The following is a 26,687-nucleotide window of genomic DNA, read 5'->3' as shown; positions in this document are numbered from 1 at the left end:
TGGATGACTATGATTTACCAGTATGGGAGGCAGTAGAACACAGTGGTTAAGAGGCTGGGGTCCTGAATCAGAACTTTGAGTTTGAATCCCATTAGTTGAATCTTTTATTAGTTTTGAGAACTTGGGAAAATTGTAATAGGTTTTCCTCTATTATAAAATGTGAATAATATCTTCATCATAGAGTTTTATGAAGATTAAATGGGTTAAATTATATAAAATATTTATCAACATGTTTGGCATATAATAAACTTTCAGTAAGTTACTTTAAAGTGTCAGAAGAACTTACAAAAAACACTGCAATTAAAACCATAATTTCATTGTACTATAAGAGTCAATTCTGATAAATAAAAATACCTCTAGCAAATATTGGATGTATTTTTCTATACCCTCAAAGATAGAAATGATGAAAGTTAAGCATTTAAAAATATTTAAATATTTTCTTTTACTTCCATAAAAGATAGGGCCCTAGAAAGAAAAAAAAAATTTTTTTTCCCTTATTGATTTCATAACTTCAGTGTAATTCAGCACATTTGTTGGATACTATTGCCGAGATCCTGAGCTAGGAGACGGAAACAAAATTGAGACAGGATTCCTACCCACAAGGAGTTTACAGTATACTGTTTAATGCTTCATTGCTCTTTAGAGACTAAACACCAAACCAACAGGCTGAAATGTGCCTTCAGATGCTTACTTTACTTTAAATAGTGGAACCTAGATGGGATAGATAAACGTCTTTAGGACAGCACTATCCAATAGAACTTTCTGTGATGATGAAACTGTTCTGTGTATGTGCTGTCTAATAGGGTAACCACTGATCATGTGTGGCTATTGAGCATTTGAAATGGGGCTAGTGCAACTGAGAAACTACATTTTTAATTTCATTTTAATTTAACTACATGTGTCTGGTGGGTACCAGATTGAACAGTGCATCTCTACAGTGTATTTCTCAAGCTATCTGATGAAAAGAACAAGTTATTTTAAACTTCAAATGTTATGGACTAACATTTTTATAAAATGCAATAAAAATTATTGCAATGACAAAATGAGAAAAATTAAAGACATGCAAAATATCACCTCATTTTTAAAATATTAGATTCAACCGACATAAAATTACTCTGCCAAAATTGCTGTAAAAGTTTCTAAACACTCTCAACTTCTGTATGGTTACGTGCCAGTGACGCATAGTTTTTAGACTGGCAATGGTCATAGACCACACTTTGAGCTAGGAAGAGGTCTTTTTTTGCCTAATGTGCCTAACATAATTTCCTGAAATCAGCTCTTTGTTAAAATTACTGGTACAGATAATTTTTTTACATATTTAAGTATAATTCAGTAATGTGGTTACTGATATAACAGTTAACACTCCTTACAGCAAGTCTTGTCCAGGACTGCTGAATATTGACATTGTAATGTGGTCACTTTCAGGGTAGACTGGGAAGGCTTATTTGATCCAGTGAAGCCATTTTTGCAGTTGGAGGTATAAGCTGAAAAATCCTTCCTCCTATAAAGTTCAGCTCGATATTTACAGCAGCCAAATTTGCTCAGCAACAGAAAGAAGTCCCTTCGGAATGCCTTTGTGAAAATTGCGTACAGAAACGGATTGGCGCACGAATTGACAGGATAAAAAAGAACCAGTAAAACCTTAGAGTTGGTTACTGTAATAAGGGGCACTTTGAAGGCAGCTGAGATGGCAAAGAAAGAGATTGGTGCCATGCAGGTGAAATCAGTGAAGATGAGGACTGCCATTTTCTTAGCAATCTTTGTATCTTTGTTAGTAGCCATCAGCTCCGGATTTTGAACTGCAAAATAAATTTTAATGTAGCAAGCACAGATGACGATGAAGGCCACCACATTGAACATCAGGATGGTTAATATGTAGACCTGTGAGAGAGTGTTTTCCACATCCATGGGGAGGCAAATGCTGACCTTCATGTAATTGCTGACACCCACAAGAGGCAACATGGCGATTAGAGTAGAAAAGAGCCATCCTCCAAGCATAATCGGAATGGCATGTTTTAATCGCAGCTTTTGGTCCAGCTGAATAGCATAGGTGATGGTGTGCCATCTTTCTAGTGTGATGACTGTGAGGGTGTAGACAGAAAGTTCACTCGCAAATACAGTGAAGAAGCCAGCAGCGCTACATCCACTCCCTGTCTGCCAATCTATGGCATGGTTATAATACTGGCCTTTGGTTTGGGCATCAACTGAGGCAATGAGTAGCAGGTAGAGCCCCATGCAGAAGTCTGCAAAGGAGAGGTTGCACATGAGAAAGCGGGGCACTGTCAGTTTATAACGACTGGTCAGGAGAACAAAGAGGACAGTCACATTTCCCGTGATGGCTAAAATATTAATCAGCCAAATCAGTACTCTAAGGAAGTCATAGCCCATAATATCTTCACAGGGATTAAAAGCATCTGGTTCAGGAGCACATTGGAGTGTCTTGGGTAAGCAGAAACCATAGTCATAATCCCAGCCACTCAGTTCGCTCTCAGCAAAGATGGCAGAATAACTGTAAGAAGAATAGTTTGGCTCAATGTAAACTTAGAATTTTTATGATTCTGGGTATTGAAAATATTCAGCAATCATCCGTAGTGTTTTTTTAAGGGAAATAAAAAGCAAACAAAGTCACAACAGCCTTAGTCTTACATTTATTTATCTGAGAACTCGGAATTGATGTAGGATTTCCTTAAGAAGGGAATGAAAAGCCATTTAGACTTTTTTTTTAATATGTAGATTTTACACAATGATGCAAAGACTTAATGAAGCTGTTTACAGAGGATGATTTTCTTGGGAAAACAAATTTAGAGACATAATCTTGCTTGCTCAATGTAAAAAAACCCTTTCTTGACATTTTCTTAACTATTTATCTCCATTAGTTGTCAACCAAACTGTTACCAAGCTGTCTGTCTGTAGTAGAACACAAATGGGATTGGAAGGCTCACATCGTTAAAGATCACCAGCTACTGAAGGACATGCTTGCACTTAAGTCCCTGGCTAGTCAGATAGGCCAGTTGAGAAATAGAAACCAAGGGTAGGTTGCTCGATAGAAATTTAGGAGCAGAGGAAGAATAGAGTCATGAACAATAGGAAGAAATAGTTTTAAATAGATATTTGTTACAGTATGAGTCAAATTCAGAGAGTGGATTCAAGAGGGGCTCTGTCCCTAGAGAAGGAATAGTCCCACCTCCGCCACTCCCTTACTCCCAACCACACTGGCTACTGCTTGAGTTCAGATTTTCATTTTCTCTTAAGGGACAATTACATTAGTTTTCTTCCTGGCATCCTTCCTCTAGTTTTAGCCCTCTTCTAGTGCATCTGTATATTCCTTCTGTATGGCCTTTCTTACGCACAAATATATTAATTCAAACATTTCCTAGATTCTCATTGGCTAGGGGATAAACTCCAGACTCCTTGTGATAACCTCTAAGTCTCTCCTTGATCTTCGTCCTGTCTCCTTCTCCAGTCTCATCTCTAAGAAGCAGTCGTGCTGCACAGTGCAGGACATGGGCTCTAAAGCAAGACTGCCTGGGTTCCAGCTTTTACTGACTGTGTAAACCTGGGAGAGTTATTTTAACATCTCTGTACCTCAGATTCTTCATTTGCCAAGTAGGGATAATAATCATACCTCCCTCATTAGGGTTGTGCTAAGGATTAAATGTAGATTGTAGATTGTTCAGGATAATGCCTGACACCTATTAAGTGCTCAGTGACTGTTAGAGATTCTCATAATTATCTCTTGCAAATCCCCTGTGCAACCAACCCTTTGGTCACATGAAATGACATGTGGCTCTCAGAATAAGTTCTGCTGTTTCATCCCTTTGTATTTGAATGTGCTGTTTCTTCTTCCCTTTCTTTCCTCATTTCTCTGGAGAATTCCTCCTGATCTTTAAAGATAAGCATCTCTATGAAGCCTTTCCTCTACACCTCTAAGGAGTTTATCACCCCTTCTCTCAGCCATGACTGCACTTAAGTACTATTGTAATTCTTAAACTAGATTGCCATTATGTGATGATGCATGTCTTCTTTCATAGTCTGTGAGGCTATTCTTTAATAGCCTTGAAGTCAGGGGATTAGGTCTTATTTATGTCTAAAATCTCAGTGCCTCACATAGTTTTAGCTCAGACTATCCATTCAATAAATGTCTGTGGAATGAATAAACCAGGGTGATGCTGGCTTGGAAAGGAATTGAGAGGATACAGAGACAATGAATGATACAGTATGATGCATGTAGGCTTAACAAATTTTCTCTTTGCCCACAGTCGGCTAATACAATCTTGGGAGGTGGAGAAAGGGGCATGATTTTTCTGTCAGGGCCATTACAAATATATATTTCACCTTAGAGTTCCTCACACATTAAAAGAGCATTTTTCTCTAGTCTTAAAACTTAGCTTCTCATTTTCTGTAGAAGGAAGTGTGTACCTAATACAGTGAGTGGATAAAATGATATATTTGAGCAATACAATTACCTAAGGGAAGAAACACATTTAAAAAAAAAAAATGGAAAAGAAATCTATGACTGGGGACTCCAAAAACGTGCTAGCATATCATAGAAACCACACTGGAACTGGAGAAGTACTGCTGCCACACACAGGAGACTGCATAGGAACCTCACTTGTTTTATTATTAAATATAAGTAGCACGGTTGTTTGTCCTCATGCACATCAGCATAATTACCTAATTTTTAAATCTTTAAAGAGATATGGTGGTTATAAGAATGATGAGAGAAAATAGGTTTTTTCTTACCATTGGCAAGGTCCTTAAAGACCAGCTCATTGAACCCTTCATTTTATTGGTAAGGAGACCAAGATTAAAGGAGGTAAGTGACTTGCCTCAGGTCCCTCAGCACTAGGCACTAGTGGCAATGCTAGGTCTTCCTATGCATAGTCCAGGGGCCTTTCTTCTACTTCACTATCTCTCAGTCAGTATTTTTCAAGGTGTGGTCCTTGGACCACCTGCATCAGAATCACCAGAGTCTTTGTTACAATGAAGATTCCTGGCTTTACTTCAGACCCTGAATCTAACTCTCCAGGGACAGAGCCCAGGAATCTGCATTTTAAGCAAGTTCCCCAGATGATTCCTACAGAATAATAGCCTTTATATTTAATCAGATGAAAACTTCCCAACTATTGCCACTTTAGTTTCCCTTACTACTTTCCCCTTGTTAGAACTACTTCAGCTGCTATTAGAAGCACTAATTCAAAGCCACTAAAAATTCTGCCATGATTTCTGAATAAACTTGTATCACTGAGAGGTCAAACATGTTCCCTTGGATTTCCCTGGTGGCGCAGTGGTTAAGAATCCGCCTGCCAATGCAGGGGACGCGGCTTTGAGCCCCGGTCTGGGAAGATCCCACATGCTGCAGAGCAACTAAGCCTGTGGGCCACAACTACCGAGCCTGCACTCTAGAGCCTGTGAGCCACAACTACTGAGCCCGCATGCCACAACTACTGACACCTGCGCGCCTAGAGCCCGCACTCCGCGACAAGAGAAGCCACCACAATGAGAAGCCCGCGCACCGCAATGAAGAGTAGCCCCGGCTCGCTGCAACTAGAGAAAGCCTGTGCGCAGCAACGAAGACCGAACACAGCCAAAAATAGATAAATAAATTAAAAAAAAAAAGTTCCCTTTCCCATTCCCCTGGTCCCTTGCTCTTTCTTTTTTTGCCCTACTGGGCACATGTCTAGCAATTCTTCTCCTTGGTGATTTGTCTTCAGACCAAAAACCTACCTGCTGCTACTTAACATGTGTCCTGGGATGGCTCCTGAGGGCAACAACATGACTATTGACAAAACCCAGCATGGAGTTGTCTTTAGTACTGAAGGCTGTGCAGGGAGTGTGAATGGACTTGGATGGGCTTAGCAATATTGAGTCCGAGGAAGGAGAAGCAGTAGCACCATTGCTCCAGTTACAATCAACAGGCAGGAGAAAAGACAGGGATTTTAGGAGGACAGTGGGGCCAACCATAGCAGTAAGGGCACCGTAATACCTTGGGGAGAGCAGATAAGATTTAGTGGCTGGCTCTAGAATTTCTAAACTCCAGGGACTCGGGAATAGCAATCTGGTGGGAAGGGAAGGAAGGGGACTCATCACACAAGATGCTTTCACAGGGAACACACTCTTTTTACTTAGATTATGTGTTAATTTCAGGTAGTTTTGGGGATGCTGAAGATTAGAGGACTTGTTTTAAAACAGTGTTAGCATAGTAAACTCAGGGTTGGATGCTCAGTTTGAATGGCATGGAGTGGTAGGGGCTGATGGTTACTGAGACTGAAGTAAGTCTCCCCTTCCCCCATAACACCCCTTGATGGTACCATTGACTCTACCCAGAAGTGGTTTCCTATTAATGAGAAAAAAAAAAAAAAGCCATATGGTTGCAAAAGAGTTATGTGGAAGGTGATGATGGAGAGAGTATTGAGAGAACAGTAGGAATGGTGAGGAAAAGGAATGCTCGAGGATAGTTGGTGTCAGACCTAAATGAAGGAAAAAAGAAAAGAAGAATACAGGCTATAATATAAGGTACCCTCGATGCTGTCACAATCTTTAAAAGCTCCCTTCACTCTCATGGTTCTGAAAGCCAAATGATATTCTGCTGTCCCTTACAGTTAAGGAAAAAAGTCTCAAAAAAGATAAGTACTGCCCAGGGATACCTAGTGTTATAGGAACATTAATGCCAACAATTCATATCCATGGGACTTCCCTGGTGGTCCAATGGTTAAGACTTTGCCTTCCAATGCAGGGGGTATGGGGTTGATCCCTGGTCGAGGAGCTAAGATCCCACATGCCTCGTGGCCAAAAATCAAAACATAAAACAGAAGCAATTTTGTAACAAATTCAATAAAGACTTTAAAAATGGTCCACATCAAAAAAAAAAAAAAAGAATTCATATCCAACTCTGAGGAGCTCCGAAGCCCAGGATCCTTCTATCATATTACCCTGCTGACTCTATATATCTTGCAGATTGATAGGAAAAAAGAGAAAAGAAAAGAAAACAAAAAGATGTAGAGGAGGGAATGGAGATTGGCAAGGTATCTTAGAAGGGCATCTGGTTTTGTAGCCTGAAGGACATGGGGGAGGGGATGGGAGTGGAAGGGAAATAATAAAACTTCTAAATCACAGTAAATGTGGCATAGGGACACTGGGATTATCTTTTGAGGCATGCTCTTTTACATTTTAAGGTATGTGAAGTGCCAAAGCAGCTGAAAAATGTTAAAAAAAAATCAGTTAGTAGAATAGAAGTGGAACTCCTGTCTAGTGTGTGTCAGTGATAGCGTTAAGTCTGAATAATTTTAAGCTCCAGAGCATAATGATCAAGGTGGCCTAAGTCTCCTTGAAGGGAAGTGGCTACTTGTAGAAGCTGTGCCTGCAATCAGTTAATCTTTGTGGAATGCTGACCACATGACTAGTGAAAATCCTTACAAATGAGGCTATCATTAAACAAGCTCTTAGTGACATCAAAATACCTGCAAATAAAATTTTAATTCCTGAAGAGAATTTAATGTAACTGTAGAATGAATATGTTTTGTTTTTTTTGCGGTACGCGGGCCTCTCACTGTTGTGGCCTCTCCTGTTGCGGAGCACAGGCTCCAGACGTGCAGGCTCAGCGGCCATGGCTCACGGGCCCAGCCGCTCCGCGGCCTGTGGGATCCTCCCGGACCAGGGCACAAACCTGTGTCCCCTGCACCGGCAGGCAGACTCTCAACCACTGCGCCACCAGGGAAGCCCTAGGTATGTTTTTTAAAAGTATTTATTTTTAACCAGTTGAAAGAGATAATTGATCAACTGGATGCCACTTGCAAAAAAACACACAAAAGAATCCCCATTTTAAAACTATAAAAAATGCTTTGCAAACATGCCCCCAACCAAGACTTTTATCAAAAGAAAATCCCTGGGGGGAGACCTTCAAGATGGCAGAGGGGTAAGACATGAAGATCACCTTCCTCCCCACAAATACGTCAGAAATACACCTACATGTGGAAAAACTCCTACAGAACACCTATTGAATGCTGGCAGAAGACCTCAGGCTTCCCAAAAGGCAAGAAACTCCCCCACGTACCTGGGTAGGGCAAAAGAAAAAACAGAGACAAAGAATAGGGATGGGACCTGCACGTCTGGGAGGGAGCTGTGAAGGAGGAAAAGTTTCCACACACTAGGAAGCCCCTTCGTGGGCGGAGACGGGGGGGTGGCGGAGGGGGGAAGCTTCAGAGCCATGGAGGAATGCATAGCAACAGGGGTGCAGAGGGCAAAGCAGAGAGATTCCCACACAGAGGATCGGTGCCGACCAGCACTCACCAGCCTGAGAGACTTGTCTGCTCACCTGCTGGGGTGGGTGTGGGCTGGGAGCTGAGGCTCGGGCTTCCGAGGTCAGATCCCAGGGAGAGGACTGGGGTTGGCTGTGTGAACACAGCCTGAAGGGGACTAGCATGCCACAGCTAGCCAGGAGGGAGTCCAGGAAAAAGCCTGGAACTGCCTAAGAGGCAAGAGACCATTGTTTCGGGGTGCGCAAGGAGAGCGGATTTGGAGTACCACCTAAAGGAGCTCCAGAGACGGGCGCGAGCCGCGGCTATCAGCGTGGACATCAGAGACGGGCATGAGACGCTAAGGCTGCTTCTGCAGCCACCAAGAAGCCTGTGTGCAAACACAGGTCACTGTCCACACCACTGCTTCCGGGAGCCTGTGCAGCCCACCACAGCCAGGGTCCCGTGATCCAGAAACGACTTCCCCGGGAGAACACACAGCGCACCTCAGGCTGTTGCAACATCACGTCGGCCTCTGCCACCACAGGCTCACCCTGCATTCCATACCCCTCCCTCCCCCTGGCCTGAGTGAGCCAGAGCCTCCTAGTCAGTGTTCCTTTAACCCCCTCCTGTCTGGATGAAGAACAGACACCAGAGGGTGACCTACATGCAGAGGCGGGGCAAAATCCAAAGCTGAACCCCAGGAGCTGTACGAACAAAGAAGAGAAAGGGAAATTTCTCTGGGCAGCCTCAGGAGCAGTGGATTAAATCTCCACAATCAACTTGATGTACCCTGCATCTATGGAATACCTGAATAGACAAGGAATCATCCCAAAATTGAGCTGGTGGACTTTGGGATCAACTGAAGACTTGGGGTTTGCTTTCTGCATCTAATTTGTTTCTGGTTTTATGTTTATCTCAGTCTGGTATTTAGAGCTTATTATCATTGAAGATTTGTTTATGGATTTGGTTGCTCTCTTCCTTTCCTTTTTTATATGTATATGTATATGTATATATTTTTTCCTCCTTTTTCTCTTTTTGTGAGTGTTTATATGTATGCTTCTTTGTGTGATTTTGTCTGTATGGGTTTGCTTTTACCATTTGTCCTAGTGTTCCATCTTTTTTTTTTTTTTTTTTTGTGGTGCGCGGGTCTGTCACTGTTGTGGCCTCTCCCGCCGCGGAGCACAGGCTCCGGACGCGCAGGCTCAGCAGCCATGGCTCATGGGCCTAGCCGCTCCATGGCATGTGGGATCCTCCTGGACCAGGGCACAAACCCGTGTCCCCTGCATCGGCAGGCGGACTCCCAGCCACTGTGCCACCAGGGAAGCCCCATTTGTCCTTTTTTTTAAGTATAGTTTTTAGTGCTTGTTATCATTGGTGGATTTGTTTACTGGTTAGGTTTCTCTCTTCTTTCTTTTTTTTTTTTTATTACTTTTTTATTTTAATAATATTTTTTTATTTTAATAACTTTATTTTTTCTTTTTCTTTCTTTCTTTTTTTTTTTTCTCCCTTTTATCTGAGCCGTGTGGCTGACAGGATCTTGGGGCTCTGGCTGAGTGTCACGCCTGAGCCTCTGAGGTGGGAGAGCCGAGTTCAGGACATTGGTCCACCAGAGACCTCCCGGCCCCACGTAATATCAATCCGGGAGAGCACTCCCAGAGATCTCTGTCTCAATGCTAAGACCCAGCCCCACTTAACGACCAGCAAGCTCTAGTGCTGGACATTCTATGCCAAACAACTAGCAAGACAGGGACACAACCCCACCCATTAGCAGAGAGGCTGCCTACAATCATACTAAGTTCACAGACACCCCAAAACACACCACCGGACACTGTCTTGCCCACCAGAAAGACAAGATCCAGCCTCATCCACCAGAACACAGGCACCAGTCTCCTCCACCAGAAAGCCTACACAACTTACAGAACCAAACTAACCCACTGGAGGCAGACACCAAAAACAACGGGAACTGCAAACCTGCAGCCTGCGAAAAGGAGACCCCAAACACAGTAAGTTAAGCAAAATAGGAAGACGGAGAAATATACAGCAGATGAAGAAGCAAGGTAAAAACCCATCAGACCAAATGAAGAGGAAATAGGCAGTCCACCTGAAAAAGAATTCAGAGTAATGATAGTAAAGATGATGGAAAAATCTTGGAAATAGAATAGAGAAAATACAAGAAATGTTTAACAAGGACCTAGAAGAACTAAAGAGCAAACAAACAATGATGAACAATACAATAAATGAAATTAAAAATTCTCTAGAAGGAGTCAATTGCAGAATAACTGAGGCAGAAAAACGGATAAGTGACTGGGAAGATAAAATAGTGGAAATAACTACCACAGAGCAGAATAAAGAAAAAAGAAAGAAAAGAATTGAGGACAGTCTCAGAGACCTCTGGGACAACATTAAATACACCAACATTCGTATTATAGGGGTCCCAGAAGAAGAAGAGAAAAAGAAAGAGAGAAAATATTTGAAGAGATTATAATTGAAAACTTCTCTAATATGGGAAAGAGAACAGTCAAGTCCAGGAAGCAAGAGAGTCACAGGCAGGATAAATCCAAGGAGAAACACACCAAGACACATATTAATCAAACTATCAAAAGTTAAATACAAAGAAACAATATTAAAAGCAGCAAGGGAAAAACAACAAATAATATACAAGGGAATCCCCATAAGGTTAACAGCTGATCTTTCAGCAGAAACACTGCAAGCCAGAAGGGTGTGGCAGGACATATTTAAAGTGATGAAAGGGAAAAACCTACATCCAAGATTACTCTACCCAGCAAGGATCTCATTCAGATTTGACAGAGAAATTAAAACCCTTACAGATAAGCAAAAGCTAAGAGAATTCAGCACCACCAAGCCAGCTTTACAGCAAATGCTAAAGGAACTTCTCTAGGCAGGAAACACAAGAGAAGGAAAAGACCTACAATAACAAACCCAAAACAATTAAGAAAATGGTCATAGGAACATACGTATTGATAACTACCTTAAATGTAAATGGATTAAATGTTCCAACCAAACGACATAGACTGGCTGAATGGATACAAAAACAAGACCTGTATTTATGCTGTCTACAAGAGACCCACTTCAGACCTAGGGACACATACAGACTGAAAGTGAGGGGATGGAAAAAGATAGTCATGCAAGTGGAAATCAAAAGAAAGCTGGAGGAGCAATTCTCATATCAGACAAAGTAGACTTTAAAACAAAGACTATTACGAGAGACAAAGAAGGACACTACATCATGATCAAGGGATCAATCCAAGAAGAAGATATAACAATTGTAAAAATTTATGAACCCAACATAGGAGCACCTCAATACATAAGGCAAATGCTAACAGTCATAAAAGGGGAAATCGACAGTAACACCATCATAGTAGGGGACTTTAACACCCCACTTTCGCCAATGGACAGATCATCCAAAATGAAAATAAATAAGGAAACACAAGCTTTAAGTGATACATTAAACAAGATGGATTTCATTGATATTTATAGGACATTCCATACAAAACCAACAGAATAGAGTCCCTTCTCAAGTGATCATGGAACATTCTCCAGAATAGATCATATCTTGGGTCACAGATCAAGCCTTGGTAAATTTAAGAATATTGAAATTGTATCAAGTATCTTTTCTGACCACAACGCTAGGAGACTGGATATCAATTACAGGAAAAAAATCTGTAAAAAATACAAACACATGGAGGCTAAACAATATGCTACTAAATAACCAAGAGATCACTGAAGAAATCAAAGAGGAAATCAAAAAATACCTAGAAACAAATGACAATGAAAACACGATGACCCAAAACCTATGGGATGCAGCAAAAGCAGTTCTAAGAGGGAAGTTTATAGCAATACAATCCTACCTCAAGAAACAAGAAACATCTCAAATAAACCTAACCTTGCACCTAAAGCAATTAGAGAAAGAAGAACAAAAACACCCCCAAAGTTAGCAGAAGGAAAGAAATCATAAAGATCAGATCAGAAATAAATGAAAAAGAAATGAAGGAAATGATAGCAAAGATCAATAAAAGTAAAATCTGGTTCCTTGAGAAGATAAACAAAATTGATAAACCATTAGCCAGACTCATCAAGAAAAAAAGGGAGAAGACTCAAATCAATAGAATTAGAAGTGAAAAAGGAGAAGTAGCAACTGACACTGCAGAAATACAAAGGATTATGAGAGATTACTATAAGCAACTATATGCCAATAAAATGGACAGCCTGGAAGAAATGGACAAATTCTTAGGAAAGCACAACCTTCCGAGACTGAACCAAGAAGAAATAGAAAATATAAACAGACCAATCACAAGCAGTGGAATTGATACTGTGACTAATAATTTTTAAACAAACAAAAGCTCAGGACCAGATGGCTTCACAGGCAAATTCTATCAAACATTTAGAGAAGAGCTAACACCTATCCTTCTCAAACTCTTCCAAAATACAGCAGAGGGAGGAACACTCCTAAACTCATTCTACTAGGCCACCATCACCCTGATACCAAAACCAGACAAAGGTGTCACAAAAAAAGAAAACTACAGGCCAATATCACTGATGAACATAGATGCAAAAATCCTCAACAAAATACTAGCACACAGAATCCAACAGCACATTAAAAGCATCATACACCATGATCCAGTGGGGTTTATCCCAGGAATGCAGGGATTCTTCAATATACGCAAATCAATCAATGTGATAAACCATATTAACATATTGAAGGAGAAAAACCATATGATCAAATTGAAGGAGCAAAACCATATGATAATCTCAATAGATACAGAAAAAGCTTTTTACAAAATTCAACACCCATTTATGATAAAAACTCTCCAGAAAGTAGGCATAGAGGGAACTTACCTCAACATAATAAAGCCCATATATGACAAACCCACAGCCAACATCGTTCTCAATGGTGAAAAACTGAAACCATTTCCACTAAGATCAGGAACAAGATAAGGTTGCCCACTCTCACCACTAGTATTCAACATAGTTTTGGAAGTTTTAGCCACAGCAATCAGAGAGGAAAAAGAAATAAAAGGAATCCAAATAGGAAAAGAAGAAGTAAAACTGTGCAAATAAGAAAAGAAGAAATAAAACTTTTCCAAATAGGAAAAGAAGTAAAACTGTCATTGCAGATGACATGATACTATACATAGAGAATCCTGAAGATGCTACCAGAAAACTACTAGAGCTAATCAATGAATTTGGTAACGTATCATGATACAAAATTAATGCACAGAAATCTCTTGCATTCCACTGCCAATTACCACTGCAACAAAAAGAATAAAATACCTAGCAATAAACTTATCAAACTATGAATGACATTTTTCACAGAAGTAGAACAAAAAATTTTACAATTTGTATGGAAACACAAAAGACCACGAATAGCCAAAGCAATCTTGAGAAAGAGAAATGGAGCTGGAGGAATCAGGCTCCCTGACTTCAGACTATACTACAAAGCTATAGTAATCAAGACCATATGGTACTGGCACAAAAACAGAAATAGAGATCAATGGAACAGGATAGAAAGCCCAGAGATAAAATCATGCACATATGGTCACCTTATCTTTGATAAAGGAGGCAAGAATATACAGTGGAGAAAAGACAGCCTCTTCGATAAGTGGTGCTGGGAAAACTGGACAGGTACATGTAAAAGAATGAAATTAGAACACTTCCTAACACCATACACAAAAATAAACTCAAAGTGGATTAAAGACCTAAATGTACGGCCAGACACTATAAAACTCTTAGAGGAAAACATAGGTACAGCACTCTATGTCATAAATCACAGCAAGATCCTTTTGACCCACCTCCTAGAGAAATGGAAATAAAAACAAAAATAAACAAACGGGACCTAATGAAACTTAAAAGCTTTTGTACAGCAAGGGAAACCATAAACAAGACGAAAAGGCAACCCTCAGAATGGGAGAAAATATTTGCAAACAAAGCAACTGACAAAGGATTAATCTCCAAGATATACAAGCAGCTTATGCAGCTCAATATCAAAAAAACAAACTACCCAATCCAAAAATGAGCTGGAGACCTAAATCGACATTTCTCCAACAAAGACATACAGATTGCCAACAAACACATGAAAGGATGCTCAACATCACTAATCATTAGAGAAATGAAAATCAAAACTACAATGAGGTATCACCTCACACCAGTCAGCATGGCCATCATCAAAATATCTACAAATAATAAATGCTGAAGAGGGTGTGGAGAAAAGGGAACCCTCTTGCACTCTTGGTGGGAATGTAAATTGATACAGCCACTATGCAGAACAGTATGGAGGTTCCTTTAAAAACTAAAAATAGGACTATCATATGACCCCGCTATCCCACTACTGGGAATATACCCTGAGAAAACCATAATTCAAAAAGAGTCATGTACCACAATGTTCATTGTAGCTCTATTTACAATAGCCAGGACATGGAAACACCCTAAGTGTCCATCGACAGATGAATGGATAAAGAAGATGTGGCACTTATGTACACTGGAATATTACTCCGCCATAAAGGGAAACGAAACTGAGTTATTTGTAGTGAGGTGGACGGACCTAGAGACTATCATACGGAGTGAAGTAAGTTGGAAAGAGAAAAACGAATACCGTATGCTAACACATATATATGGAATCTAAAAAAAAAATGTTCTGAAGAACATAGGGGCAGGACAGGAATAGAGACACAGAGGTAGAGAATGGACTTGAGGACACGGGGAGGGGGAAGGGTAAGCTGGGTCGAAGTGAGAGAGTGGCATGGACATATATACACTACCAAATGTAAAATAGATAGCTAGTGGGAAGCAGTCACGTAGCACAGAGAGATCAGCTCGGTGTTTTGTGACCACCTAGAGGGGTGGGATAGGGAGGGTGGGAGGGAGATGTAAGAGGGAGAGGATATGGAGATATATGTATACGTATAGCTGATTCACTTTGTTATACAGCAGAAACTAACACACCATTGTAAAGCAATTATACCCCAATAAATATGTTATATATAAAAAAGAAATCTTTGGCACTGATAATAATAAGATGCACGCAGGATGAGACATGGCTTCCCGAGTTTCTTTGCATGCAAATACTTACAGTGTTTCATTATTTGGTCTCCTTGCTGTGCTTTCACATTGTTTGGAAAAGTTTTTAAAAATGGAAAATGAAAAATTCTGCCTGAAAGAGGTAAAAACAAACAACCACAGTTGAGCTTTTGGTTTTTAAACTAAACCTGATCATGTCTATTTATGCTCTGTTCATCCAAATTCTCTACTTATTACATCAGCCTCGTGTTCTGCACCATTGTCCTATCGGAAACGCTTCCTGGGAGAGAGTAAAGGCTTCTGAATTATCATTAGCGTGCTTCCAGCTTAGATAAGATGCTTTTGAATGCTAAGTTTTTTGTGCGGGCTCTAGAGATGAAAAAAGCTTAAATGTATCCCATTGAAACACGGATTTTTCCATGCTCGTTTAAAGCTATCTTCGCGGTGTATTAAGGTTTGCTCCTCACTGCTCTCCTCACCACACCGGCCTCAATGAACAAGTAACCATTCAAAATTCATGGCTTTGAATTATAACTGGGAATCTCTTTTGTAAAGATTTGAAGATTCTGGACCTGACATTATGATGTGAATTTTCTGCTTTTTTGGATTATGTGCAGAAATATAATGTGGTTGCTCCCTATACATTCATGTTTCCCTCTAAGAAATTTAGCCTATGGAAAGGGGCAAATGTCAAGAAATTAAAAGAAGGCTGTACTTATATTATTCCTAAGATGAAACCAAAGGGAGGAACAAAGGAAAACTGGGTGAAGAAATAGCGGGAAGGAGAGCGGGCTGTGCGAACCTCAGGAGGAGGCAATCCAGAATGCATATTTCTATGTATTATTCTTCTCCAGGATTAATAAGACAGTTCCTTGTAGGAATGACTTTGTGTAAAAGCAGGAAGGTGGAGAATATATAAGAACTATCTGAGCTTCTGGACTCACTTTCAAAAATTAATCAGCTTGTTACTTTGCATGAGAGAGAGAGAGAGGGAGTGAGAGAGAGAGATTGTGTGTGTGTTCGATGCTGGCTCTGTATCTGATACTTAGAGACACTCTGTGTGAACCAGTCTACAGTTAACAGGAAATATGGTTGTTCTTGGCCTTCAGATAATAGCACTGGGCTCTGTCTACTGTATCTTTTTTGAAATTTTAATCATAGATACCAAGGAGAGTTTGGGGGCCATCTGCCTAGGCAGCTGTGTGCGTTATCCACACAGCAGCTGCAGGGCAGAGGGGTGACCCAGAGTTTGCACAAACAGTCCGCTGACCCAGCTTCAGGCTCTCAATCCTCACTAACATCCAAGGTTTCTAGCTTTAGAGATAGAGAGGGAGTCAGTTGAAGCTTGTAATTCCAATCAAGACAACCTCTGTGTGACTGCATTCCCATCTCACTTTGATACTGGCCCACAATTGCATAATGCTGTTTGTTTTTTTTTTAACCCGGAGGTTGTAGTCTCTTTCATCTACTGAAATAAAAAACCCCTGAACTAAAGTTTTAACATGTCAGTAATTTCAGAAGTGATGTGACCTCTTTGCCACAAAAGTGGAGGTGACCAGAATCAACTTTATCATAAACCGGCATCTGTATCCTTTGTTTTAGTTGTTCTCTCACCAGCTTTGCTCACTTCCAGCCCATCCTCCACCTTGCTACCAGAGTGATACTTTACAAAAGCAAATCTGAGTAATTCTGTTTTGAATTCTTCAGTGGTTCCCCGTCCTCTAAACAACTTGGCCTGGTACTCAGAGCCCATCATAGCCCGCTTCTCCCTGGTCTCCTCTCCTCACTCATCCTCCTCCATGTAACCATAAGTCTTCTTGTTTTAGTTTTTCTGAATGACTTTCATCCCACTGTCTCTTGCCTTTGTGCCTTCACACAAGCTATTCCATCTTCTTGGTATGCTTTTCCCCACACGTGTCTAGCTAACTCCTGTCTGTTCTTCAGGGCTCAGCAGAAGTCACTTCCTCAGGAAGCCTTCCATAAGCCCTGCTGCCATTTAGAAATTCTCCCTCTGTTCTCCCAGAGTACTCTGTTCTGTTCTCAGCTCTATCATAACGTTTGCTTTATTGGACCTAAATACTGGCTGTCATGTGTGTTGTCCCCAAACAGCTGCCTGTGACTCTGATGGTTGGGATGAGCTCTTACTCATCTTTGTATCTTCAGACTTTTGCATAGTGTTTGGAACATGGCGAGTACTCAGTTAATATTCTTTGAAGCTCAGTTAATAGTGCATAGCTCTCTGAGCACAGTGAGTGGTCTGTCTTCTTGGTTACCTCAAAAGCTTCAGGTAGAACTGCACCTACCTATGCAAGGCACAAAGTAGGTGTATGATGATAACACGTGCTGGTTGATTAATTATAAATAGGTTGATTCTAAGACAGTGGCATTCTAGTGTCCCTCTCTTACTGCCTCATCTAATTAATTGATTGAGAATATCTGCTTAGGCTGTATAATATCCTTTTAGGGTGACGTTTTTCCAACTGTGAGTTGTGACCCATTAGTGGGTCATGAAAACAATAAGTAAATCAAGACTAGCATTAAAAGCAGAAAACATGAAATAAAATAGACAGGAGAATATCAGTGTATCACATGTAAAACAGTTAAGTAGTGCTTTGTTTTATTTCAGTTACATGTGTCGTGTTTACTGGGTTGCAATGTAAAAACAGTATTTCTTAGTATGCATTTCAGTGAGAAAGAAAAAAAGTCCGGAGAACAGTGCTTTAAGGAAAGAATGAAATCCTTCACACCCTGCCATTCCATTCTGGATTGAAGTGAATTAGTTGAATCAGTAAGATGTCCCCCACTGATCGCAAACCAGCCAGGAGCTTGTGCCTTTTCTGTCCCCACACTAAGCTAATCCTTAGGGGGCTAGGAATCTGTTCTGTAATGGAAGATAGTCTTCTGTTGGGAGAGAAATATCTTGAGAAAACAAGAAAAAAACCAAACACTGGAAACCTTCTATAGTGTTTTCTTTTCTTTTTTTTTAACTAAGGATTAAGTCATTAGGTAAAATTCACCCTACTGAGCCTACTTCCTCCACTTCTTTAGAAATGATGCTCTCTGATAAGGATTAGGGCTAGTTGATCTTTGAGATACCAGTTTTGTACTCCATTTTGCAACTGCAGTTATAGTCTGATTTAAGGCTAGAGTTTTGAATTAGCTAAGAATAAGCTATGAGGGTCTTCTAGCTGCAGGCTGAATCGACTACTTGGAGTCAGTTTTCCGGAGGAAATAGGACAGTTCATTTTCTTCTGGTCTGTCTGAAAGTGACCCCATGACTATGGAGCTGGTCTAGAAGGCAGGGAGTGAAGGGGCAGGGGGCCATCGACCCGCTGACTATTTTCGAATCTGAGTTTCTGCCACAGCTTGGCAGGCTTTACCGTTTGTTTTTTACTCACTCTTTTGTTGGCATGTTTCTAAAAGCACAGCAGTGGCTGGGGTAGGTCAGCGTGGCGTCCAGGAGGTTGGTAAGTGTTTCTCTTGAGGGCAGTCTTTTCAGAGAATAGGATGATGTGGCAATTAGCGTCTGAATGGACTCCAGCCCATAGCTGGGCAGGGCCTGCAGTTTAGTGGAAGAAATATCCCTGAAAAGTAAAAGGGAGAAAGGTTTATTGATTGATTTACTTAACATGTATGATTCATAGAATGAAACTTCCTCTCAACAATAGTATCCTTCTAGGTTCTGAGGAATCTTTTCTCCATCTTGCTTTCTCCCTCATTCTCCATTTCAGTTAGTCTCATTAAGATCTGGATTCAAAAAAGCTTCGTGGTCTCTTTTCTGATAGGTACCCCATTATTCTTTTCAAGGCTGAGTATGACTCCTCGTACCTGTCATACATTCATTAGCATTCTCTCTCTCCCCTCTGCTGCTTCCTTTCTCCCTCTCGCTCCCTCCCTCTACCTCTCTCCACTTAGCAGAAGTGAAATAACTACTTGCTTTAAGAGAGAGCAGGCACGTGCGGTGACATCAGCTTTTGTGCTCTACTCCAGGGGGAAATAGTTAGGGCTTCAGATGCCTCGGTCTTTGATTGATCAAGTTCTGCAGGGTAGGTTTTCGTGAAGCACAGGCTAGTTACGCTATTCAGAGCCACTGTGTGGCCTTAGCCACCCTCTACCTTCTCTAAAGGCAAGCTGGATTCATCAGTCCAAAGCAAGCAAACGCTCGGCCACGCAAGCAAAACTGTGTGGAAAGCTCGGGTTTTTCACACAAGGTCCTGAATGCCTCAGCTTTTCTAGACTCGAGGCAATGCCCGAGAAAACTCCAAACAAATTAAATGTGAGGAGGAAGAGTCAGTGGGAATTTAAAAATTCTGCCTATCTTCTAAGTGGCTGCTGCCATGAATGTTTTCCAGGAGCATAGCCCCCTGCAGCATACTGACCCAATACTTAGTGCCCATCTCATGGGGGGGGCTCGTAGGGGATTGATGGACAGATGAACTTGACAACGTGGCATGATGACTAGTGTAGGCCCTTGGTGGAATAATCAAGGTGGCAGAATTTGCCTCGGGGGCTGCAGACTCATTGCTTTTGTGTCCTTATTGATTTACGTAACCAGTGTTCTCATTCTGCTTTACAGAGTTATTATCTTAGATGTATTAGGGATTGACCACATGATTCTTTGCAGGCCTGGTGATTTTTTTTTTTTTTTTGGTGGGGGTAAAATATTTTAAATTAAGATTCTAGAAATGGCAAGGTCTCATTACAAAGGAGTGAATCTCTTATGGTTGATTTTCAGTTTCAGTGAGAGACTCATGGGGGAAATATTTTGGGGGTGTGGAAGGAAGGACCACTTCTAGATATCACTTAAACCCTAAGGGTATAATGAGAATAGTTATTTGGAGAGTAAGAGACGTAGGTCTGGTCCCACTGTTCTGGAAAAGTCAGTGTAGATGCCTACCGGGCTCACAGTCATTTCTAAGCAGGCAGACCAAGCAGGTTTTCAAGCAAAAACTGTCGTGCAGGGTGCCTTATGATCATACTCACTCGTTCTTGTGCCTGACCAAAGGCAACTCTCCTTAGCTATTCAGTGCCCAAGTAGGTGACCAGTTTGCTGTAAGAACTCTGCCTATAGGGTGTGCTAGACTGGAGAGTATTCAAGCAATGTGTAAGATTCTGAGTCTGGTGTACTTTGAATATGAGACATAACAGACAGGGACCCCTAGGGTAGGATGGCAGAAGCTGAGAGACAGCAGAAAAAACAGTAGGCAGGAAGCACGAGGAGGTGGAAGCCGTGAGTAAGTAGAAATCATGACGTCACGTGGAGAATAGAGAAGAGTTAGGATTGATGATGGCAGAAGTTAGGAAGTGGAGAAGGTCAGGAGTTTTACTGGTGGGAATTAGGATGTAGAGAAAATCAGGGGTTGACGGCTGCAGGAAATAAGTAGACAGAGTCAGAGTGGGTAGTGACAGGAGTTGATAGTGGCAAGAGCTAGGAGCTAGACGAAGTCAGGAGTTGACAGTGGCAGAAGTAGGCGGTAGACAGAGTCGGGAGTTGATAGAGGGGAGGTAGGAAGTAGATGCTCAGGAGATGACAGTGGCGGGGGCTAAGAAGTAGAGTTCGGTGGGCTGTAGAAAGCAGACAGAATCATGACTGGATACGGGCAGGAGCTAGGGTATAAAGAATACCTGGGTCGGTTCATTCCTCCCCGTGATCAAAACCCTAAAGCCCCCTCACCTCACTCAGAGAACAGGCAAAGTCCTTATAATAGCCAGAAGCCTCATAACCTGGCTTTCGCCACCTCTCAGTCCTTCTGTTCTAGGCCCCTCCTCCTGGCTCACTCTGCCACACTGGCCTCCTGCTTAGTTCCCTGCACCTGGAATGCTCTTCCTACCGATACCCACACAACTTGCTCCCTCACTTCTTTCAGGTATTTGCTTAAATAACACTTGTTCAGGACAGTCTTACCTGACCATCCTCCTTAAAATGCTAGCTCCCTCCCTAGAACTCCTTTTGCCCAGCCACCTGAAGTTTTCTCCTCCACGGCCATCTGGAATACTACATATTTTCCTTACTCATTTGATCCTTGTCTGTCTTCCCCACTCTATGAAGGCAGAGACGTTTGTCTTTTCTTCTTCTCTGCTGCTTCCCTGATGTCTAATCCAGTGCCCGGCACATAGTGTGGACTTACAGTTACTGGATAAATCAGTGAATGAATGAATAAACAAATGAACTGGGTTACACTGCTCACTATCTTTCTAGTACTGTTCTCATTTTAAAGTCACGTGCCTGTTTATCACTTTGCCTGTTTATTGTTCTTTCCCCTCCATGGCTCTAATCTCTTTATGAGCAGGTCCCAGAGCTCACCACTGTCCCTGCAGCTTGGTGCCTGGTAAACAGGACGTGTTCCACCCACGCCTCTTGAAGGCATGAGTGATAGCGTGCCAGGTAGGGACTATCTCTGTGGTGAAGGTGACGAGGCCACTGCCGTTGCTGCTGCAGAGTTTCTGGAGCCCTGTTGCATCGCTCCCTGAAGGCTGACCGCAGCTGCAGTTGTTTCCTACAGGATGTTTCCGGCTTCCTAAGGCCTTGTCAGGAGACTAATGGTTCAGTTTCCTGCTCCTCTTAATTTTCCCCTGTGTCCTTAGGCTCAGCTCCCATTAACTGAGGGCACTTGCCTCTGCTCCTTGCCTCCTGAGGGAGCCTGACGCATAGCAGCTCACACAGCCTTAATTCCCACGAGGGGATGCCAGGGGACACCACGCCCCCCTGCCAGCACATTAGGAGGCCCTCCGTGTTTGATGCTGGTTGAACCGTGTCTCCACCAAATTCACATGTTGAAGTCCTAACCCCCAGTACTGCAGAATGTGACCTGAATTGGAAATAAGGTCTTTACAGAGGTGATGAAGTTAAAATGAGATCGTTAGGATGGACCCTAATCCAGTATGACTGGCATCCTTACAAAAAGGGGGACATTTGGAGACAGACAGACAGGCAGACACACAGAGCACCCTGTGAAGACTGGACTTATGCTCCCACCACCAGGAGGACCTACAGGCCTGGAGCAGGTCCTGCCCTCGCAGCCCTCAGGAGGAGCCAGCCTTGCCCATACCCTCATTTCAGACTTCTAGCCTCTAGAACTGCAAGACAAGACATTCCTGTTGTTTCAACCCCCCAGTTGGTGGTGCTTTGTTACGGTAACCCTTGCACGTGCAGAGACTGGTTCCCCGCAAAGCAGGCTGGGAACCATGTGGCTGGACACCCTGAGCGGGCCTGCTGGGCTGCAGCGGGTGGGGAGGGGGGCAGCAGTACTGTACTCACAAGATGCTAGGCCCGGTGGCCCCCCGGAAGGCGCCATTGTGTATCTTCTCCAGGTGCGCGTTTTCCTTTAGCTCCCTGTGGGGAAGGACAGTGTCCTCAGTGGAGTTTGCAGCTCATGTGTAAACAGTCATAGCTGTGCGCATGCACGGTGAGACCAGCCTGTGGGCATGGTGCTCAGGGGTCGAGGGGACAAGGCGGGGCTGTAGGTAAAATGAGAAAAAGATGTTCTTGTCCTGGGAGAAATTGTGAAATCGCTGGTGTGCTTGGCTCCGCCTTTCCTCTGCGATTTTCCCCTCGCTCAGCGGAACGCTTTGTCCTACAACTTAAAGTACTCCCTACTTCTGTCCTGGAGTTTTGCACATTTACTACCAGGCAGCTGGGCAGGGAAGAAAATGCTGCTCCAGTGTTCAAGGCTGAAGGGTGGAAGTGCAGCCCACTCTGCATCAGGCCGTCATGACCTTGGAGGGCTCAATGTTTGTTCATAGTGATATACTGAAGTTTGCAAATTCTTTACTTAAAAGAAAAGTAGGGTCCATTCAAAGCTAGCCCCTTTCATCATGTTAATTGGACTCTTTTTCTTTCAGCTGTGCATTTCTCAGTGGGTTAGAAAGGGGAGGAAGGACAGCCTGTATAGAAAATTCCCCCTACCCCGGGTGCCCCACGGGTCTGTGCCCTGTGCCTGATCGTTGCCAGGTGTGTGTACTGTAGAAACAAAAGGGTTGAAGGCCACTGCTCTTCAGGAAGCCAAAAGCTGCAATGGGAGTAACTACCTGAGGGCTTCTGTTCCCTAAGCTCAGGACAGCTCAGGGTGAACTGCTCAGGACCAGCTGAGCCTAGCCCCGCTGAGCAGCTCCCGTCTGGGCCCTGACGCTGGTGTCTCCAAGGACAGGCCCCTCTCTGGGTGGACAAGGAAACCAGGAGAGGAGTCCCTGGGCCCAGACTTGTCAGCTTACTTTTGATTGCTTTCTTCCTACAAGAGAAGGGTGGCGTCTCAAAGAGCATTCTGGAAAACGCTGGACAGTGGGCACAGTGTACATCCATTGCTGGCGTGATGATTTTGAGCATAGGACATGATTCTTCTGCACCACTGTTACAGTGGCAAAACAAATACACCCACACCCACTGCCCCCTCCCTTGCAGGATCCTCAGTAATTACCTGGTTCATCTCATAGCTTTATATCTTCTTCATCGTCTTTCTGCAAGTCTCCACATCACCCCTGCCATTTAAAAACTGTAAAAGCCCCTGCATCTCACTCCCTCGGTGGCTGTCTTCCACATGCTTCTACTAAGCGTTTTCCTCGGAAAGCCTCGGCCCTTTCATCACAATGCACCCGTCAGTCTCACATCGTCCCATCCCCTGGGTGTATTTCCACTTTCAAGGAGATGAGGTTGTCAGAGTCAATTGCTGTTTAAAATCTAAATCAAGAGAAAAATTCCTTCCCAGACCTCCATGGCTCTTCTTCCTGATTTGATTTGTTTTAATTATGTTCAGTTATGGTCATAAATCATTGAAACCGGGCTCTGTGAGCAAATAATCCTCATGTCAGCCAGGTCAAATTAATTGTTCAAATTTCAGGACAGCATTTCTCATGTTTTATTAAAACTCAGATCTTTTTGTATAATGATAACTCTGTATTATGTAACTTGGTCAAAAATAAATCCAAAAGTTATCTACCACAGTTTCCTGGGGGTTGCTTTTGGGAACTCTCCCAAGTGGCAAGGCCTTCTAGGTGTGAGAAGGATAGGAAGGATGACTTTTTGAAGTACAGTGGGAGAACTCCCAAACTCCAGCCAAGGCTTCCCTGATGGGGGTGCTCCGGGAATGGTAGGGCTGGGCTCTCGGACCCCTGGAGGTGTCTGGGGGTAACCTTCTGAAGCTGCTCCTCTCCACCCTGTCTGTCTTAGTAAATAACGCATTTGAGAACTTTGTAGGGCTATGGTGTCATTGTTCTGAACAACTTTGGACAGGCCTTTATATGAGGAAGGTGTCAGAAATGGGGCTGGACACGCCCATAGTTTGAAACTTTTGCTTGACGGTTTTGAAAACTACTCCCTCTGCCCTGCTCAACCCTTCAATGGGTCTGCTCGCTCTTGGAAGAGAATTCAGACTCCTTCTCACGGCCCCTCAGTCCTGATGACTTGCTCCTGCTGCGTCTCCAGCTTAATCTCTTCCAGTGTTCCCTTTGCCGATGACCCTTAAGTCGCATTGGCCTCCTCTCAATTCTTGGAGTTTATCAACTTCTTTTCTTGCCCACCTCAGGACCTTTGCACATGCTGCCACCTCTTTCTGTAATGCGCTTTGTCTGATGATTGCCAGTGCGGACTCCTTGTCATCCTTTAGGCTCAGCCTAAATATCATACCCTTGGTGAGGCTGTCCCTGAGCACCTAACCTAGAGTCAGTCTGCCCCTGGTACTCTCTCAGATCTCAGGGATAGGTTATTTCCTTCACAGTACGTATCACTACCTGCAATAACTTCATTTATTTACTTGCCTTTTCCCTGTCTCTTCTGCTAGTACAGAAACTTCGTTAGGGCAGGGACTGTTTCCACTGTACCATTGTAGACACAGCACTTAACGTAGTGCCTAATGTATTGGTGATGCTTAATAAGGGTGTGTTGAATGAATAAATGAATGGAATTAACTTGTGTTCTTGGCAAACTGATTTGTGTTCTCGGCTTCCTCTTTCTGGCGACAGTGAGGTATGGGGAATACATACTAACGGGACTTTGGGACTTTTCTAAGTCCACACCCATTCTGGCGCCTCTAAAGCCGTTGAGACACTGCTGACCAAGGACCTCCCACCTTACGCTCTGCTTTCCCTGACCTCCCAAAGATGTACTCTGCTGATTGGCCTCTCACCTCTGCTTTTGCTCTGGCTTCTTTTCCTTATCTCTTGTTTCCCCCCAATTTTATATTCAATCCTCTTACTTTTCCTCCTTGTGCAGGTGACCTCAGCCACAAAGAACTTCACCCATCCGCTCTCCTCAGGTAATTCTGACTTCTGTGTCCCTAGCCCTGGCCTGCCCCTTCCAGCCCTCTGTCCTCCCTGCTAACCCATGAGCCAACCTTCTTTAAGCACCCCTCTCACACTTCCTATCCCAGGACTTTCAACGGCTTATTCTCTACAGAAGAGAGTCCAAATTGTTTACCCTAGCATCTGAGGCCCTTCCTGCTTTGTCTCTAACCCACATCTAGGACTTTCTAAAAGGTACTGTTTTCTGGTCTTTGAGCACATCCCATGCATTCTCCTCTGGGCTGTTCTTCTTGTCCTCTGACTGGAGTGCATTTTCCTTCCATCTTTGCCTGTCCAAGTTAGGCTCAGCTCAAAATCTACATCTCTCATGAGGCTTTCTCTAACCTCCTTCTCTTCTGCCTTCGAAATCTCAGAGGACTTTATCTCTCTCAGGCCAGGCACCATATTTTGCCTTCTGTTTTAGTAACTACTTAGTGTACAGTTTATATACCATTTGGAGATGTTTCTTCCTAGGCTGTAAGCTCCTGCAGGGCAAACACCGGGGCTTCTTCATCTTCATTTCCCCTCAAAATATAGCATGTTCCTTCAGACGTAGCTGATGCTTGGCAAACACTTGTCGAGTGAATAACAGAACGGGGCATCTGAGAGTACTGTGCCAGGAGAGGATAAGCCTCTGATTTTAATTTGGCAGAAGCAGATTCGATTGGCCAGAGTGAACCCTGCGTTGAATTCAAGCCAACAAGAAAATGAGGGAAAACCCACTCCATGGTAGGAAGGACAACTGTTTAAAAAGCTACCATTCCTTGAGCACTTAGTATGTGCCAGACCTGTGCTAACTGCATAAAAATACAATCTTATTTAATTGCCATTCGTTCATAATTAACTGTATAATGTAACAAATAATAAACGAGCACGTACTCTATGCCAGGCACCGTGCTAAGTACTGAGGATGCAAAACAGACCTTTTCATTTTGGTGGCCGTATCCTCCAAACAAGACTGTCAGCAGCTCCACTTTACGGACGAAGACACTGTGGTTTAGATTTTGGTTGAGTAACTTGCTCAGGGTCAAGGTGATAAATAATGGGATTGGAGTTTGAGTCCCAGTTCGTGACCGTTAGATCCATTCTCTTCTCCACCAAGCTATATAACATGGTATCCATATAATAGGGTCTTTGGTTAAT

At 42.8% G+C, this 26,687-nt stretch overlaps 1 protein-coding gene across 2 annotated transcripts in view; it reads right to left on the bottom strand.

Moving 5' to 3' along the window:
• Window positions 1-1,181: 1,181 nt before the first annotated feature.
• Window positions 1,182-26,687, bottom strand: part of LHCGR (luteinizing hormone/choriogonadotropin receptor) — a 63,461-nt gene continuing 37,955 nt past the window's right edge. The window contains exons 8-11 of one of the 2 annotated variants that reach the window (XM_029232550.1): window positions 22,531-22,605; window positions 18,671-18,856; window positions 15,325-15,405; window positions 1,182-2,509 (exon numbers count right to left, since the gene is read on the bottom strand). In XM_029232550.1, the coding sequence (XP_029088383.1) occupies window positions 1,357-2,509; window positions 15,325-15,405; window positions 18,671-18,856; window positions 22,531-22,605 (1,495 nt within the window). In that variant the 3' untranslated portion in view covers window positions 1,182-1,356. The remainder of the gene's footprint in view (window positions 2,510-15,324; window positions 15,406-18,670; window positions 18,857-22,530; window positions 22,606-26,687) is intronic. The other variant, XM_029232551.1, reaches the window with a different exon arrangement.

The sequence above is a fragment of the Monodon monoceros genome, unplaced genomic scaffold (assembly GCF_005190385.1).
Source record: "Monodon monoceros isolate NGI ecotype Baffin Bay Population unplaced genomic scaffold, NGI_Narwhal_1 Super_Scaffold_19, whole genome shotgun sequence".
NCBI lineage: Eukaryota > Metazoa > Chordata > Mammalia > Artiodactyla > Monodontidae > Monodon > Monodon monoceros.
Note: the sequence above shows the minus strand (reverse complement) of the source record. Positions and strands in the feature narration are given on the sequence as shown.